Source organism: Phlebotomus papatasi, chromosome 2, assembly GCF_024763615.1.
Source record: "Phlebotomus papatasi isolate M1 chromosome 2, Ppap_2.1, whole genome shotgun sequence".
Classification (NCBI taxonomy): Eukaryota; Metazoa; Arthropoda; class Insecta; order Diptera; family Psychodidae; genus Phlebotomus; species Phlebotomus papatasi.
Window position 1 is genome coordinate 98,008,167 of NC_077223.1, and position 18,851 is coordinate 98,027,017.

At 35.0% G+C, this 18,851-nt stretch overlaps 3 protein-coding genes across 5 annotated transcripts; 2 read left to right on the forward strand and 1 right to left on the reverse strand.

The window, feature by feature from the left end:
- Positions 1-364: 364 nt before the first annotated feature.
- On the reverse strand, positions 365-14,050 carry LOC129800240 (nucleolar protein dao-5). Of its 3 annotated transcripts, none has more exons than XM_055844509.1 (5): positions 13,882-14,012; positions 13,476-13,730; positions 5,789-7,177; positions 2,018-2,164; positions 365-891 (listed from the first exon to the last, which is right to left on the reverse strand). In XM_055844509.1, exons 1-5 carry the CDS (start codon positions 13,975-13,977, stop codon positions 736-738), a joined length of 2,043 nt encoding a protein of 680 aa, XP_055700484.1. In that variant the 5' UTR covers positions 13,978-14,012; the 3' UTR covers positions 365-735. The 3 variants fall into 3 exon arrangements, with proteins under 3 accessions (XP_055700484.1, XP_055700483.1, XP_055700482.1); XM_055844508.1 differs by having other exon boundaries at positions 2,018-2,167; XM_055844507.1 differs by lacking the exon at positions 2,018-2,164 and having other exon boundaries at positions 365-1,563; positions 13,882-14,050.
- LOC129800241 (charged multivesicular body protein 1b) lies at positions 14,046-15,079 on the forward strand. The gene is made up of 2 exons (XM_055844510.1): positions 14,046-14,265; positions 14,391-15,079. Exons 1-2 carry the CDS (start codon positions 14,244-14,246, stop codon positions 14,978-14,980), a joined length of 612 nt encoding a protein of 203 aa, XP_055700485.1. The 5' UTR covers positions 14,046-14,243; the 3' UTR covers positions 14,981-15,079.
- A 275-nt stretch (positions 15,080-15,354) lies between these two features.
- On the forward strand, positions 15,355-16,096 carry LOC129800242 (NEDD8-conjugating enzyme UBE2F-like). Its single transcript, XM_055844511.1, has one exon. It carries the CDS (start codon positions 15,459-15,461, stop codon positions 15,966-15,968), a length of 510 nt encoding a protein of 169 aa, XP_055700486.1. The 5' UTR covers positions 15,355-15,458; the 3' UTR covers positions 15,969-16,096.
- Positions 16,097-18,851: the final 2,755 nt, after the last annotated feature.

Below are 18,851 nucleotides of genomic sequence, written 5' to 3' on the forward strand. Positions count from 1 at the left end.
ACTTCAAATGGAAACATAGTTTTTCCATGATAAATGCAATATTGAATTTTTATTTATAAATATAAATACGTTAAATATAAAACTTACATGCATTCCTTTGTATAGTCCTGTTTGTTATATTATGTAACCTGGGCATCAATCAATAAATTATTATTATTATTAATATTCCGTGTTGGCTCACTTTAAGAATCTCACAAAATAGCAAACTGATGATTTATCACTCACTTTTAACAGCTTATTCTATATCCCACATGTCTTACACTTCCTGAAAAAGGCCCAAGGGTCAAATTCATTAAGAACATAGAAAAAAAATGAGTTCCTTTAAACTTCCATCATCCTGCTTCAAAAATTAAATAAAACAAACTTTTGGTTTAGATGTACAGAAGTTTATTGTGAACTTAAAGGTTTCTAGACTGTTTTTTTTTTTGTAAGAATTATATGTCTACAAGTTCTTTTAATTAAAAAATATAATATTATTATTTTCTGGAGCCTTTTCATGCTACAGAAATATTCAATTGGAGTACAATACATTCCTTAAAAACAAAAAAATAACCTTTCAGTAAATGCATATTTGAAAATTTTGCATTTTTTTTTAGAGATCTTTAGAAATTCTGCATGATTTTTTTTTGTAGAAAAACAGTAATTTATTTTCATAGCAATTCTTGGAACGTAGAAAAGACCCCAGAAAATCCTATTTTGACTTAAAAAGTAGTAATCTTAGCTGAAAGGAATATTCTAATCGTCAAAACGAATTGAATTAATTGATGTATCTATTGTTCCTCCACGGTACGATCCCCTCTTCTTCTTGGTCTTCTCATGCTTAAATGACTTCCCACGGGTGAATTTTAGATCTCTGTTGGCCCTTTCACCCCATGATCCAATTGCTCCTTTCTGCATACAAATAATTACCACGAAAAGTTACTCTCTCAGAAAATAGAGTTAAATTAACGAAAACTTTTCTTCATCAAATTTTATATATATGATACAAAAGCTCGTCAAAATCGAAAAAAAAAAAAATTGAAAAGTACTAAAAAAAAATATTATTTTGCAGATTAAAAATTTGATTTAGTCGAATGTAATTTTCTTATTGGATCCACCAAAACTATTTCTGCCACCTCCAAATGAATCCCTTTTGCCATCAAACCTTCCTCCTCCACCACCCCGTCCACCCCTGAATCCTCCACGTCCACGACCACCTCCACCACGTCCTCCCCTAAATCCTCCAAAGCCCCCCTCTGAACCACCACTGTGCACCGGAGCATCGTCACTTCGCGGTACGAAACACTTGAAGCACTCCGATCGGGACTTGAAATTGGTTCTGTTGCATCCTGTGCACGTCCAATCGCCTTCTTTTGGTGTGAAGGCCTTCCTCTCTCCTCCGCCACCATTGCCACCAGGTTCACCGCATTTGAAGCACTTTGTGTTCCGGGCAAAATTATTGGCATGACAACTGTTGCATGGCCAATCTCCGTCGGATTTATTTTGGAAACTATTGTTCCCAAATGACTGCCTCTTCTGGAAGCCTCCCTTGTGATCATCGCCACCGAAATTCTTTCCACGTGGCTATTTTTTTTCATTATACATTTTTTTTTTGTTTTTGGTGTGTTGACGAGTTTTTGTATCAAAGATTCATGAAAAGACAAAAAGATTCAAACAACACAAAAATTAGCACCAAGCAAAATACCAAGCAAATTTTATCTAATAACAAGAAAAAAAAAGTGTACGTTAGATGTGAAAGAAAGATGATTTTTTTCGCATATTATTATTGTAATGAATCTAGAGACAGTGCCATAACTTTTCATTCAACAAAAATTCCAAAGAAAATACCCAGAGATCAAGAAAAAATATTTGATCCAAACCTTTCCACTCAACAAAAAAAAAGTACTTTAATGATTTACAAGGTGCCATATTCATGTGTTAATTTGATCTCTTTTTATCCTTCACACAAATTTGTGCCAATTTTGTGTGTGACACAAGGCGGATAAAGAAAAATAACTGTGAATATTAGGGCACTGACCTTAGCTTCAAAGGAATTATCTTTAACACGTGGATCTACTTGTACTTCCTCTTCGCGAACTCGCCGGAAAGGTTTTTTATTTCCACTCTTTTGATGTGAACCATCATTAAAACTGTTATTCTGACTCTTATTGGGAGTGAAAGTTTTCTTCTGAAAGCATTGGGGAGATTTTACCTCAGAATAAACTTTAACATTATTTATTGATGACTTTAAAGAAATTTGGGAAAAGTGGACTAAGAAAAAAAGCTAGTGATAAACTTAGATCAGCTTATTGTAGGTGAAATTCTTAACGAGAACAAACTCGGAATTAATGCAAATTCGATTTGGAACTAAATATGAGAGATATTATATAGCAATTTCGAATCAAATTTCATTAAAATTGCAAACTTCTTATTTAAATCAAAATATCTAAGATGTAAATGAACTGACAGAAAGATGATAGTGGAATATATACCAGAATCTCCTCCATAATTTTGCCCCAAAACTTGATCTGCAGGGGAATTCTGTAATTTTCGTGGCATTGTCACGCGTGAGTTCGAAACCTGACAATGCCATTCGAGCTTTTTTTGTCATATCATATGAGTTCGAAAATGCAATTCATTGATTTTTTAATGTAGGGTAAGTGTGCCAAATTTCGGCATAGCTGCATGTAAGTGCCAAAGTCTCAAGTTTGAAATGTAATATCTTTAATAGAAATTGTTTTTTCATTCCTTCTACTTAAGGAGTGTTGCTTAGAACCTTGTAGAAAGTTTACCGTCTTTATTTACTTTAAAATCATTCTTAATACATTTTAAAATGAATAAAAATATAGACATAGCTTTGGTGCCCTATTTCGGCCACCTTCATTCTCATAGTTCCTTGCCCTTCAGGAATTCTTCCAATGCATTTTCACGTCATCTCGTTTGCCGAAGCTACATTTTTGTTATTCTTTTGCATTGTATAATCTTTAGAGTACGTAAAATATAAAAGTTCATGGAAAATCAAGGAACAAAAAAGGTGGCCGAAATAGCAAGCTCGCCGGAATTTGGCACACTTACCCTAATGAAGAATGGTTGGTTTTTTCGACTTTATTGGATCATAATTATCCTACAAAACATTGTTTTAGAACTTTTTTCGCATATTAACCCATTCCTTACCATGGTATTATACATGATACGCAAATTGAATGATTTTTGATGATTTATTTCTGGGCAATTTTTATCCGAATTGCTGTCGGGAATGGATTTTTAGTAACGTTAGTTAGTCAATTACTTGAGAAAAATAGTCCGACAGAGATGAAAATACATGTTGTTATTATTTTCTTGCTTCGCGCAAGGTCATGCAAAATTTTTGCTCAAAATGGCGGATGGAAAATACGACATCCCGTCGAATTTGTTAAAATTGGCCTCTTTTCTCTTTTCTGATTTGAATTCTAGTTGCCAATTGGTGTTCTTGGATAGTTACTCTATCTAAAGCAATAGAGTTTGTAATGAATTAATGCACAGAATTTAAATTCAGTGACCGTTAAGACGTGTGTTTGACAGAAAACATTGTTAGAGGGTTAACGCTATGTTGAGATACTTGGTATGGAACTTCCTTAGACCTAATAGTTTTGGCAACACTTCCGGTGTGAATTTTGGTCAATGTTCTTCAAAATATTTTCAAGTAAATCTTAGAAATTATTATCCCTAAATTTCTTTTCTTGATACACTCAGCGAAATTGCCATCAAAGTATATGAGCCACATATTCCACAAAATAAATCCTATTATTCGAAGTGACTATTTTCATCTAGGCTTTTCTAATATTGATATTTTAAATTTAGAGTCTTCAAATGATAAACCAGTGAGAGTCGTCTTTGTCTTAGATTCAAAACGCACCCGCAATATTGAATATAAAAAAGGTGTTCCATCTCTCCTCGAATGACTATATAACTTTAGATTTAGATGGCCATTGGATTTTTTTTTCGGTCGCCGGTAACCCAATCGTCCTTAAAGGGGTTGACTATGAAATACACTTATGAATATAGATTTTTTTTTAGCATTTTTTCAAATAAAAATTACGAGTTGCACAGTTGTCGTGCATTAGGCACTGCTTTAACGAAGCGCTCCAGTGGATAACTTATTAATCCGACATTTTGGATGAAACAAAACTAAGCACTTAGAAATATGTATAAACATACGAATGTTTTCAAAAAGCTTGGTCGTTTCTCTGTCTTCCAATTTTATTTGCTTTCCTAATTCAGGCTACCCTCTTTAAGGAAAATTGAATATTTTTCAGGAAGATCCTCGACATTTTTCATAAGGAGTACATATTTTGAGTCTAATCGCAAGTTTAGGGATTTATTTAACATTGTACCAATTTTATTAGGATGATTAATTTTTTTTGTTTTAATATTCATTTTTTTAGTATCATCTTTCTGAAAGTTCGTCCGGCCGGTCTCCTTTTAATTTTCGATTCTTTGCTAGGTGACGATTGATTAATTTGATTTTGCCTTTTATTATTCAAAAATGCTGAACTTGTAATTTGTAAATTTTCCATCAGAAAGAGTAACGAAATCTCAAAATTTAAGATGAGATTCAGTTTACAATTAGGGTGGAGTAAGTACTTTTGGCCATTTTAAGGTTTCATGTTCTTGTAATTTTTATAATCTTTATTTAAATAAAATGAAATTTTGTACAAAGATACCTTAAAGCCGTTTCTTCCTGATAATCCAAGAGAATTCCCAATTATTTTTGGATATTTTAGTGAAAAATGCATTTTATGCAACTATGCATTTTATGCATATTTTTGGCCACTTTGTAAGCACTTTTGGCCACTTGTTTTCAATGAAATTTTAATAAAATTACAGAACAAATAGCTTTCGAAAACTTTCACAAATACACAGCACAAGTCCTATTCTTATTTAACACCAATTTCATGTGAATATTAGAGTATTTTAAACGACTTTTTGCACATTTTCTATTTGATGTAAAAATCAGTCAAAAGTCACGATTGTTTTTACTGAAATCCGCGAGGTGCGCCACGTGTAAAATGTATGGGAAAATGAATGGCCAAAAGTACTTACACAGCCGAAAAAAGTAAGCTCTTTTAGCCACATCCGATTTTCATTTAATTTGTTAGAAAATCTTACTAAGGATGATATCACAATAAAATTTAGTCAATTAAGAAATGGACTTTCATTGAATAACATCAAATATTTTCATCAAAAATATGAAATAATGGAAAACAATTTCTCTTAACATTAACAAATTTCTTAAGAATCCCATCTTTTTTTTAGTAATTTTTTACCTTGTCGAGAATTTCTTTCAATAACTTAGAATTAATCAAGTCGATACAAAATCAAATATGGTTTTCTGATTCGTTAGATTAGAGGTCACAAAATAATACCCATTTTCCTGTTCTAAATAAATTCATAATTGCCTTACAATGTGATTTTACTTTAGGTGGCCAAAAGTACTTACATGGCCAAAAGGGCTAACTCTACCCTAGCTTATCATTATCATGAAAAACCTGGTCCGATCTGACGAGGTCGGATTTCACCAGGGATTGCAAGAGCTGAGATTGTAGAGAATCTCAACTTAAAAATATATTAATGGTATAGAGAAAAATATTCTCAAGAGGAAACAAAAGAAAAACAAACTTCTTCATTATCAAAGTTGTATGCAATTTGTTATTGAAACCAAAAAGTTGCATGAAACTAATTTATGCCATTAGAATATCCACTTTTCCCAATTCTCCCAAAAAAATTTATGAGGAAATTAAGAACGGTTAATAAAGAAATTTCAACTCACCTTTTCTCCAGCTTTGACGAAGTTGGAGTATCCTCCTTTGTTGTTGAAACTGGTGTTTCCGAAGGTTTTCCTCTTCTGGCCTGGTTGTGCTTCTTCCTCCTCTTCTTCATCATCGTCATCATCGTCGTCGTCATCCTTTGCTGGAGCTGGTGCCTTTTTGGGCTTCACAGGAAGAGCTTGAGGTTTCTCATCATCTGAGTCAGAATCATCTTCATCGCTTGATTCTTCCTTCTTGCTTTTTGCTGCGGCTTTTGGCGTCTGAATTGCAGCTTTTTTGGCTGGTGGAGCGTCATCATCATCATCATCATCGTCAGAGTCACTATCGCTAGACTCAGCCTTCTTTGCCGCTACCGGAGCTGCTGGCTTCTTAACAACAGGAACAGCTGCTGGTGAATCATCGTCGGAATCTTCTTCGCTGGAGGACTCTTCTGCCTTCTTGGCAGACTTCACAGGTGCCTTAGCAGGAGGAGTCTTCGTGGGAACCTTTGTTTCTTCTTCGTCACTGTCATCAGAATCATCATCGGATGATTCTTCAGCTTTTTTCGCTGCTGGAGTAACTTTCTTTTGTGCAGACGGCTGCTGCTTTGTTGCTGGAGTCTCATCATCCGAATCCTCCTCAGACGAAGATTCTTCCTTTTTCTTCTGTGGCTGTGCTGCCTTCACCGGAGCTTTAGCTGGAGCTGCTTTCTTTGCAGGAGGTTCATCATCGCTAGAATCTTCTTCGCTGGAAGATTCCTTGGCTCTCTTAGCCGCAACTGCTGGCTTAGCAGCAACAGTTTTTGCGGGTGGCTTTGCAGGTTCATCTTCATCATCTGAATCCTCCTCACTTGAAGATTCTGCGACTTTTTTAGCTTGAGCAGCAGCTTTAGGAGTTGGTGTAGCCTTCACAGGAGCCTTCTTCTCATCTTCATCGCTTGAATCATCTTCATCGGAAGATTCTTCAGCTTTCTTGGCCACTACTGGTGCCTTGGCTTTAGCTGGAGTAACTTTAGCCGGCGCTTTTGTAGTCTCTTCCTCACTAGAATCCTCTTCGCTGGATGATTCATCTTTTTTTGCAGCGACAACGGGTTTCTTAGCAGGAGTCTTGGCCGGTGTCACTGCTGGTTTCTTCGGCTCTTCCTCATCACTAGAATCCTCCTCGCTTGATGATTCCTCTTTTTTCGCCGCGACCACAGGTTTTTTAGCTGGAGTCTTTGCTGCTGGTTTTGTCGCTGGCTTTTTAGATTCTTCCTCACTTGAGTCCTCCTCGCTTGAGGATTCCTTCTTAGCAGCAGCTGGCTTCTTTGCAACTGCTGGTGTCGTCTTCACTTTCTCATCATCATCATCGCTGTCTTCTTCACTGCTTGATTCTGCCTTTTTATTGCCCACAATTGGACCTTTTCCATTTACCTAGGGATATAATTTTTATTTTTCTAATGTGTTTTTAAAAGAATTGCAAGTTGTTTTTTATCACAATTTATTTTTTAAACCGTTAAAAACAAAAGTTCTCATAAAAATATTTGGTTTTCTGACTTCAGATGAATCTATTCTAAGTAATCTTGTCCAATGCATAAATAAGGTCCCCTAAGCTGATTTTTAATTATTTTCAAATGAAAACTTTATAAAATATTCAGTGGTATGCACAATATCAGGTGATTTATCAAAATTATTTATTAATTAATCAGAAAACCTAGACACACAAAAAACACAGCAAATAACATTCCGAAAGATCTGTTGAGTAAATCAGTAGGTTTTCCCTATTCACCGCCCAAGGGCAGAACTAAAGCTGAGAAAAACTTAAGATTTCTACATTTCAAGAATTAAAATTTGAAGCATTTTAAATTTTAAGACATTATTATTTAGTTTTTCTTTCACTGAAAATTCACGTGAAAATTTTAGTTGTGTATTAGGCTAACTGTTCCAAATTTAGACATAGTTGCATGCAAGCGCCAGACTTTTAAGTTTGAAACGTTAATATTTTTAATATATAAATTGATTTTTTTGTAACTTCTTTTTAGGCAGACAGTTTACCGTCTTTTTTTCTCTAAAATAATTGGGGTAATATTTCCGTCACATTGATTCTCATAGTTCCTTGACCATCCGGAATTTTTCCAAAGTCTTTTTCACATGATTTCGTTCGTCGGAGCGAGATTTTTGTTTTTTTTTTGCATTTAGGGGAGACTGAGGCAAAATTTGTCAATTTTAAAATTTTAAAATTCGATATCTTTCAAGAAAAAAGAAACCGAGGCTTTAAATTTTTATCATAAATTGCCTTCATAGACCACAATAAACGTCAAAGTTTTTAAAGAATTCGAGCAAAGAATATAGAAAATAAAAATATTGAAATTTTGAGCCGTGTTTTTAAAATATTTGCCCTTCAGGAGATATCAATTTTCATTAACTTACTTTCCGAAATTGATGCATTAGTGTGTGTTTGCTGTATAATTCCAATATCCTGAACACAAATCTGTTGTTCGTTTGCGAATTTTTCAGAGTGATTTTCCTCCAGATTCAGATTTATCAAAAATAACCACTCGGGGTAAAATTTACCAGAACACATAGGGCAATATAATTGACAAAAAAAAAACGAATAAATCCGTCATTTCACATGGCGAAAAGACACATCCAGTCACTAGTTTTTGACAAATTTGCCCCAGTCTCCCCTAGAGTACGCAAAAACCAAAAATTCATGGAAATTTGAGGGACGAAAGAAGTGGCCGAAATTGCAAGCCGGCCGAAAACTTATGCAATTACCCAGCAATTATTTTAAATACAATAAAAAAATAATTGGCAGAATCGTCGCGCCTGGACAGAATGGTTAGATAGATTTGGATAGATAAAAATCACTTGGTAGGCAAAATGTTATACGAAGCTGAGCAAACCAGGGCAGCTTCGTAAAAATCGCCACTAAATTTTCATTTTCCTGTAAAGGAAAATCCAAGGATTTCCATGAATTTTGTGAAGCGGAGTTATGAACCTAATAAAGTAAGATTTTTTTGACATAGTGATATAATTTATTTGGTTTGTGTGACATTCAGTAAAAAATCTTAAATCTTGGATATCTTCTTCCCTACGAAGCTGCACAATCTCCCCCTATATCTTTGGAAAAATCCGTTGAGTCCGAACTTTTTTGCAAAATTAATTGATTTTGCCTCACAATCATAATTTATTTTAGAATTTATTAATTTTAAACGTTTTTGCTGCTTAATTTGAAAGAAAAATTTGATTTGTTATAAAATGTCAAGTTCTGTACATACGAACACTTATTAATTTAAAATTAAGCTTATAACAGCCATTTTAATTAGTAAAAATAATTAACTGGTTTCTGTGCTGTGCATAGTAGCTCTGTTAAATAAAAAAGATGAGAAATTTCTTGCTTTTAAGTCTTCGAGACCTACGTAACTGCACAGTTCATATTAGTCAAGTTAAACGATTTTGGATAAACCTTTTTTGCAAAATTTATATCCAAATCGCTGCCGAGATAATATTTTTATTTCCTATAAGCCTTTAGTAATATAAAAAAATAGCTCGACAGGGCTAGAAATGCATTTTGTTGCTCTTTTCTCGCTTTATGGAAAGTTATGTAAAATGTTGGATCAAAGATACGCATTAAAAGTTTGTCATCGCGTCGATTTTGATAATATTTTTCCTCATTCCCTTTCCTGATTTGAATCCTGGCAGACAAGTTCTTCTCTTTGTTAGTTACACAACACAAATAAATTAATTTCAAACTTTAAAAAGGAATTTAAATTTAGTGACCATTTTCGGGACATCTTTGATAGCGTCTCCATTAACCTCATAGGCAATTTTTTTTACAATAATCATTTTTAATTCTTTAAGAAGCGAATTCCAAAATATACACATTATAGAAATTTCAGACTTAAATACAATAAAGAATGCAAAAAATAAAAATAATTTAAAATAGGTTTGCTTTTTAAAAGCTTAGAAAAAATATATTCGGCTTTTTTTTAGTATTGTGAGTAGTGTTGTTTTCCTTCCCGTATTGAAACAATAAATAATTACTTCAAACAGAAAACTAGGAAAATTTTCGAAGAAACTGGAAGCACTATAGTAAAGAGAGGTAATCCGGATACTTTTCATTGAGTGCGACTTTAATGCTTGTTTTTGGACTGATGAAATATTTTTTTCGCCATTCCAAATCAATAGAATTATTCTTTGTTTAATTTAGAATCATAATAGAAATAGAATTTTAGCAATAATATTGATGAAAATTAATAAAATTACGATAATATTAATATATGCGCAAGAATGTTACTGCGACGCTTTTATGTAACTCCGTTGAATTCGATCAAACTCGGATGCTCATTTTAAGGAAAAGTTTAATGCATAAAAATGAGAAGATATTACTTCAAAAACATTTTTTAGAGTTTTATTCCATCAATTCATTTCATTAATTTATTATTTAATTATATATATTTTTATTTATTTTAAGATTGCACTCAATTCTTTGATTTTTCCTCGGTTTTCTTGGCTGACTTCCTTCCACGTTTTTTTCTTTTCAGCTTCAATTGGCATTTGAGCCTTTTCCTTTACCATGTGTTTCTCCTTTAGTTTTATCTCCTTTTCTTCTGCCCTTATATTTTTGTTCCTCTCTCTGGTCAACTTCCGTTCAGCAATTTCTTTCTTTTTTTTGTAAATCCTGCCTCAATTTTTCCTCCTGTTCCGCGATAATTTCCTCGGAAGATACAATATACTGGTGTTTGACATTGCTGGCTTTGACCCTCTTCTTCTGACGACGTTTTGGAATTTCTCCTGGCCAGAAATAGCATTGTTTTAGTGTGTCGAAGATCGGTTGAGTCTCAGAAGTTGCAGAGAGTTGGTTTCCAGGGATGACTGGATCATTTGAAGGATTATTGTCGGTGGCCTGATCGTGCTGGTTATTGATAATGGACTCCTCTGAATGTTGGAAAACAATTTTCGGGAAATAAAGACCAGCATAGAAAAGTGGTCCATCCATCCAGCCACTCTGTGGTGACGTTCCCATTTTCCATCCTTCTGCGTTGTGAATGGCAATTTTTGGAGTAATGTCAGTTTTATGAACAGCCATTGGAGGAGCAAGTTCGCCAGTAGCTGACACCCTGAGGAGTACTGTGATACATTGCTTCGGTCCTGAATTTTTAAGAGATGGAACTACACGTGAACCTCTCCTGGACAGGACATTTCCATCTTCCGGTGTCAAAAAGAAGGCACTTTCGTCGCAATTAAAAACACGGTCTGGTGAAATGCTCAGAAGGTTGTGTTCTGTGAAATATCCAAGACAATTCTGAAACGATTCCGTGAGGTCTTCAGCAGTAACAGTAGCTCTTTCCAATGAGAAGGATTTTGGCTTGCGCATGCTGAGCTCTGGATGACGCTTAAGAAAATTCCTGAACTAAACGTCTCCGGGTCTTCCAGCTGTAAAATGGTTTGGAATTTTGTAGACCTCACAGATGAGTTTAACGCTGTCCAGAACTTGTTCCTTCCCGATGGGATGCCAGCCATCCGCACATCCCAGGATCCATTTGACAAGTTCTTTTTCCTGTTCTTTTGAAAGAATTGTTGGCCTGCCATTGGGGCACTCCTCTGGGTATTTGCCGGTAAATTTGTTGTGCAGTGTTGTTCTTGGGACATTAAATGTTTTGGATGCATATGCTATGGTAGAACCATCTCGTACACACTGCAAGGCATTCCTAATACCTTCCTTAGAGTCGGGCTTGTCCTTATAGGTCTTTTCTTTTGTTCCCTTTGGCATCTGAAACAGAAAAAGAGTCCTGAACAATGCAAATTCTGAACCAAAACATTGACTTTCACCGCATCCGACATGCATCGAAATGTAAACATTCACAAAAATCACTTATTTCTGTATGAATTATTTATATTATCAATAAACTCTTACTCACCTTGTAGATCAATAACTACACTAACTTTTATTAATAATTTTGATTGCAAATAATGTTTTATTATATAGAAAAAACACTAAACTTTTTCCAGCGACGAGCTGTCAACAGCAAAATTTTCTCAGAAATTAAATTTTTAGTACACAACCCAGCTGACCCGAGCTTAAAAAATATTTCTCTTACCCACTTATTAAACCGATAAAAATATAATTTTTGGTTTTTCTTAAAGTAGAATAGTTATAATATGATACTTCAGTAATTAATTACAGAAATAAAAATATAAATTATATTTTAAGTGGATGTATCGGAGTTAAATCGGTCGCGGCATCCGAGTTTTGCAATCGTCGGAGTTACATGGCCGTACTATAGGGTAAAGTGGTACAAGTTGGACAGGGCTTTTTGTCTTGATAAATTTAGTACTTCATTTTTATTTGTATATTTTTAATGCTGTAGTTTTATAATTTGGTTCCTTGTGCTTAAAAACCAATTTTGTACTGTATTTATCAAGAAAAAAAGCCATGTCCAACTTGTACTGGCAAATTGTCCAACTTGTAACACTAATTCCAAATTATATCACTTTACCCTAAACTTTCTTTTTTTTAACTGCTCGAATTTTAAGAGGGAACAGTTTTCAGTTTTTTTTCAAATTCTCTCCATCCTGGTTGCTAAACAGTAACAGATATTGACTTCCGGTCTTTGGTGACCCCCCCCCCACAAGTCAACATTCTCTAGCGATTCAATGATTTTCGGATATGTTTTGTAGTTAGTCCAGCTGAATATTTCGTTCTTAGACACCTTTCACCGGTTAATTCGCGATCTTGGATTATTCAAGGTTATAATCCAAAGGACTGCACCGGCCACAATCAGTGATGGATCGGAAAACTAAGGGCCTTGACGGACATGAGGATTAGCCGAAAGACGGCTTAGCGTAATTATATTAGAAATAATGGTTAAAGTGCATTTCCATCATTTTCCACTAAGTCGCCTCTCGGCTTAAATCGTAAGTGTGTCTAGGGCATAACGGTAATAGCTGAATTTTGAAAATACTGTTTTAGCCAGGGGCCCATTAAGCCTAATAAAAAGTGAAGCTATTTTTCACTTTTCCTTGTAAAAATTTTACAGATATTGGACCACGCCTTAAACAAATTTGCTCGTAATTCTTGTATTATTTCGGCGAGCATTATGAATTATGTATTTTTAGATAGCTTTTAATGCACAGTTTCGGAATATATCAGACTGCTAAGTCAATTCTCTTTAGGAAAAAACTTGCCAATAGTCTTCAGTACCTCTATGCAATAACGTATGGAAAAATGAAATGTTGAGAGGGGCCTCTGGTTTTAGCTGTATTTTAAAAATACTGTTTTTCGTATTTTTTCAGTCTTTTGACCCAATATCTCGACTCCTCGAGATATCTACTCGATATCGACTCCAGGTCCTCGATGACCCCTATTCATTTTATGAAACAATTCTACAAAATTATTTCTGAACAAATCGTTGTTTCAAGTTTACTGGTCAATGATTTTGAAAAAGTTCTCTTAATATTAAACGGACATGCATTTGAAAAACTTGCAATAGAGCTTTTTCTCCGGAGTTCGAGCAGCTCGCAAAGCCTCGAACGCTTTGCCACCTTTTTTTTTTGGTATATTTTATTACAAATGGGGCTCGGTAGATCTAAGGTAGAAGGGATTGAGGAATCAGATGGATGGTTTCATTCCCATCTTACGCATTTTTAAACGTAGGAGCTTTAAAAGGTCACTGATTTTTGAATTGATTAACCCTTGGTGAAATTGATAACTTGGTAGGGGACTTACCTTCGGCTGTGCAGTTTCTTCCTCAGAGTCATCGGAATCACTTGATTCCTGAGCTTTCTTGGCTGGAGTTTTGGCAGGAGTAGGCTTCCCATTGAGCTGGGGCTTCTGTGCTGGTGTAGCTTCCTCGTCAGAGGAGTCTTCTTCAGAACTCGAGTCCCCTCCCTTACTCTTGCTCAATACCAACTTTTTGGGGAACTGTTTCGCATATTGTCCAACGATGTCCTCAAACTTTGGGCAGTTTTTACCCAAATCTTTCTGCAAAGACGCAAATAAAAGTGAAATTAGAAGCTGGAGGAAAAATAACACGTGCGCCGCCGCGTGGAAGCAAAAAACGCAATTACACCATTTCTCGCTTTTTAACTTAGTTTGCACAGAGATTTCTATTTAAAGACAAAATAGAACTTACCGCATTAGTTTTCTTCTTGAAGACAGCAGCTAAATTCTTATCTTTCCGGAATAAAAACTCAAAAACAAGAGCAGAACACAAACTTTGGTCAGCCATGGTTGATGAGTGTTTGACGAAGAGAAAAATACCATGCGGTGAGAACTTTCCAGTCGATATGGCAGTGCCACTGGAAGTTCTTCGGGTTTTGCACGAACGATGACGTCTTGAAAAAGGCCTATTCAACCAAAAAGTGACTCATTCGTCATAAACATTGGAATTTCTCAAAGAAATTTCTTCGCGAAAAAGTGAATTTCTGCACTGCAGACTGAGAATTTTATTTGTATTTTGAGTGAAAACCAAAAGGCAGCAAAACGGGGAACGAAATGTCAGTCTCGGCTATGGAGAGTATCCTTTTATCAAAAGAGAAAAATACAATTTCCTGGGTTTTGTTTTTCACAGATGATTCATAGATTGCGTTTTTGATTTTATTTATACCTTGCAATTTCCTTAACTAAATTGTTTGTGCACAGAGCATCTCTTCAATTTGAAATTTGCAGTGAAAGACTTAGAGCGGAATGCCAAGAAGTGCGAGAAGGAGGAGAAGCTGGAGAAAGCAAAGACAAAGAAGGCCATCCAGAAGGGCAACATGGAAGTTGCTCGGATTCATGCAGAGAATGCAATTAGACAGAAGAATCAATCTCTGAATTATCTACGGATGAGTGCAAGGGTGGATGCTGTGGCAAGTCGAGTGCAATCTGCTCTGACCACCCGGAAGGTCACCAATTCGATGGCAGGAGTAGTGAAGGCAATGGATGCTGCGATGAAGGGTATGAATCTCGAAAAGATCTCCTCCCTCATGGACAAATTTGAGCAGCAATTCGAGGATCTCGATGTCCAGAGCTCCTACATGGAGAACACAATGTCCCAAACTACAACCACTTCAGTGCCTCAGGGAGATGTTGATTCGTTGCTGCAGCAAGTGGCTGATGAGGCAGGTCTGGAGCTCAATATGGAACTGCCAGCTGGTCCTCAGGCATCGACAATTGGTGCCAGCACTCAGGTGTCGCAGGAACAGGATGAACTAACCCAGAGACTCGCTAGACTTCGGCAGGCTGAGTAGGAGGGACAAAAGTGAAACCCCCCAAGGATGAATTTGCTTCTGTGTATTATGAAATTTGTTGTTTATTTTCTATCAGTTTAATTATACTCGTAAACAATTCCACAAGATTTTTTTTGCCTCTGCTGCATTTTTATGAATTTCTTGAAGAAACATCGAAGGAAAAATGTAGCATATAGTAAGCATCGATTTAGAGGATTTTTTTTTCAAAAAAATGTCTGCCGTCCTAGTAGGACTTTCTTTCATAAAGTAGACAAAACAAAATTATTCTGTGTAAATAAATATGAGAAATAAATAAATAATAAACAAAACAAAATTCCTGCGACCTCCAAGCTCCAAGGCAAAAACATCAATAGGCCTTTACAAAGGCTCATAAAAATCCATAGGTGAACTGTCAATTTTCTTGGAAGTGTGTGCATTTTTGGTATAAATAAGAGGATTCTTCGCAATTTCTAGAGCGTTCTGCGCTGTGGGAGGCACCATGATCTCGCTGACCAGAAAGACAGAACGTGTGTGCAAACGGATATCCGTCAGGGATCGATTGCTGGTGAAGGAAGTGCAGGAAATGGAGCAAACATTGCCAAGTACATGTAGAATTCACTTTGCTGATCCACACGTTCTCAGTGAATTCTCCCTCACGATACTCCCGGACGAGGGTTACTGGCAAGGAGGTAAATTCCAATTTAGCATCTCCGTGCCCGAGGAGTACAATATGACACCACCGGAGGTGAAATGCCTGACAAAATTGTGGCATCCCAATATTTTCGATGGTGACATCTGCCTCTCGCTCCTGCGACAGAATTCTATCGATGGAATGGGATGGGCACCAACTAGGCGTCTAAAGGATGTGATTTGGGGACTAAATTCACTATTTACGGATTTACTTAACTTCGATGATCCACTGAATATTGCCGCAGCGGAACAGTATCTGCAAAATAAAACTGATTTCCAGATGAAAGTCAAAGAATTTGTTCAGCTTTACGCCAGATGATGACTTCCAACTGCCCTGACGATACTCAATTGCAAGAGGCAACAGTGTAATGTGAATCTCTTCCTATTGTCAGCAAATTTCTTAACTAGGACTGTATTCAAATTAAAGCATAATTAGGTTAAAAAAAACCATGTGTTTAAATTGGGATGATGTTCAATCCTTGATGGTTTGTACGGGCTTCAGACCTAAGGCTTAGCCAAATGGCTTAACTGATCTAATTTCTTATCAATTACGATTTTTTGTAAAATTTAACTTAGGATTGGATTATTAAGGACACATGACCAATTAGGCTCTCAAAAAGCAATAAAATTGCTCATAATTTAAGATTTTAAGATATTCGGGAACTGCGCTAAACCTCTAGTCAGAAGCCGGCCTTAGTTCCTTGATGTGTCTGTACAAAAATCTTGCTCAAGTTGGTAGTCTGTTTCTACATCCAGATACAGTGGATATGGCAATTTAGAACAAAATCTGACCTAATCCTTAGAATTTATATTAGGAATAATTTCTATCTGTTTTATTATTAGAATTCCCTATTGATGTGACCATAAGGATCATCTTGAGTTATCATACTTACCAGGAATTTTATTACAAATCCCTTAACCCATTCCTTACCATGGTATTATACATCATACGCAAATTGAGTGATTTTAGATGATTTATTTCAGGGAAATAATTGTTCACATTGCCGTCGGGAATGGATTTTTGGTTACTTTAGTCCTTCAATTACTTGGAAAAAATAGCTCGACAGAGATGGGAATACATTTTGTTGTTCTTTTCTCGCTTCGCGTGAAGTCATGCAAAAATTTTGCTCAAAATGGCGGACAGAAAATACGACATACCATCGAATTTGTTAAAATTGGCCTTCATCCTCTTTTCTGATTTGAATTCTGGTTGCCAATGTGTTTTCTTGGATAGTTACTCTATCTAAATTAATAGAGTTTGTAATGAATTAATGCACAGAATTTAAATTCAGTGACCGTTAAGACGCGTGTTTGAGGGCGGCTCCCCGCGCCCCCATAATGGATAAAATTTTTGTCTTTTCAAAATATTCATCTATTAATCTGTAGGAAACTAATCCCAAAATATGAACATTCTATCTCAAGTATTTCTGGTACATTGACTGAATGGGTTAATTTATTGCAAACTTTTAATGTGGCTACCGCCGATCTCATAGAAAAATATTTTGTAAAATTGTTCATAAATGTTTGTAAATTCCTAATGGGGACTGACAAAATGTTCGTAAATCGTTTAATCTACAAAAAAAACTTCGTAAAAGTTTGTACTTTTTCACAAACATCGTTTGTAACATGAGAACTTGAAAAGGATTTTTCGATCTTTTACAATCATTTGTTTGTATATACTGTTCGTACATTTTTGTTTGCCTGACAAAACTTTACGAACAACTGACAAAATTGTACGAACACTTCTCTGTATGTTTACAAACATTTACGAACGAATGTTTGTAAGAAAACAAAAATGCTCGTTAGGTGACCATGTTATGAACAACTTGTTAAAAAAAAGTACAAACATTTACGAACTTTTTAGTGGGTTATACGATTTACGAGCATTTCGTAATTTCCCAGTAAGAATTCGCAAACATTTACGAACAATTTTACGAACTATTCACAGACTTATCACAAACCATTTCATTGGAAATACTGCAGAAAAAATATTGGCTACTATATTATTTTTATCAATTAATTTTTAATCAGTAAATTAACAGTTTTGATAATGAAAAAATCGAAATTGTCTAAAAAAAATCCAGTCACTTGAGATACCAAGATTAAACTTTTTAATTTTTACTTTGATAAGTGCGATAACAATTTTTACATTAATACAATATAGCTAATGAACAGTAAAAATTTAATTTGTTCAATAAAAAAAAATCAAATTTTCAATTTGGAATCTGAAAACCCACGGGCGTAGCGGGGAGAAAGCCAGGGAGCGACCGTTACCCCCTTCTGAACAATATTTAATTAATTAAAAAAATGTAAGCTTTCTTTATTAGTAGTTTTAAAACTCTAAAAAGGGCGTGTATATTAGCTTGAAAGGTCTTTTTTATTGAATTTCATGAGCTTTTCATAAAGCTCAAAATCTTTAAATTTTGGTGAAAAGTGGATTCATGGTAGAATTCTGTAAAAAAAATTGAACAAAACTTTAAAAGAACTTCCAAATAATTTTTTAAGACTTTACAGAAGATTTTGATCTGATTTTCTTTAGAAAAACTCCACGAATTCCGTCTGCAAAAAAATATATAATCAAAATCAGTCTTGCATCTACCATAGAATTTTTGGCTTGTACAAGTGTAAGAGATTTCGAGACTCGGAACGGAACAGCATTTTCATCTAATTTTTCATGAATTTCGTGGAATTTTCCTGAAGGAAAAGGTTTCCTTGTTGTCCTTAGGAAGCTTTCAGTATACAAAATACATTAGGATCATTATCCGGTTTATTAACGATTAAATTCATTCGCAACTCGAAAAAGTGTTTTTGGCTAAGAAACGCTAAGTAAGCATATACTTACGCGTAAATAAAACGGGATAATCGAGAAAAATAAATCAATTACGATTATACAATTAATGATAAGCTAATTAATATTTAACCGAAATGTGTAAGTTTCTTAAGAAAAATAAAAGAAAATTCACATTATTCGAAGGCATGAATGTTCGAAGGGCGAGTACTTTCTCCTAGTGACAAATCCTAGGATTTAGATTTCATTTTTTTATTTAATTTAATTTAATTTTAAACTCTTATACTTTTTCAATTAAAATTAAACCATTAAAATCTACTTGATTTATGTGAAAGACTTTGGGAACGTTATAAGCATCTTGCAAAATTCTTAACAAGCGCAAGATGCCAATAATAATTTTCATGCTCTTACCAT

What these genes read in the sequence shown, in the direction of transcription:
- LOC129800242 (XM_055844511.1), top strand. Translation starts at nt 15,459, where the DNA reads ATGATCTCGCTGACCAGAAAGACAGAACGTGTGTGCAAACGGATATCC.
- LOC129800241 (XM_055844510.1), top strand. Translation starts at nt 14,244, where the DNA reads ATGTCAGTCTCGGCTATGGAGA. An exon ending in GTCAGTCTCGGCTATGGAGA is followed by an intron (nt 14,266 to 14,390) that starts GTATCCTTTTAT and finishes GTTTGTGCACAG; the next exon opens with AGCATCTCTTCAATTTGAAA.
- LOC129800240 (XM_055844507.1), bottom strand. Translation starts at nt 13,977, where the DNA reads ATGGCTGACCAAAGTTTGTGTTCTGCTCTTGTTTTTGAGTTTTTATTC. An exon ending in TCAAGAAGAAAACTAATGCG is followed by an intron (nt 13,731 to 13,881) that starts GTAAGTTCTATT and finishes GCGTCTTTGCAG; the next exon opens with AAAGATTTGGGTAAAAACTG. An exon ending in AAGAAACTGCACAGCCGAAG is followed by an intron (nt 7,178 to 13,475) that starts GTAAGTCCCCTA and finishes TTATATCCCTAG; the next exon opens with GTAAATGGAAAAGGTCCAAT.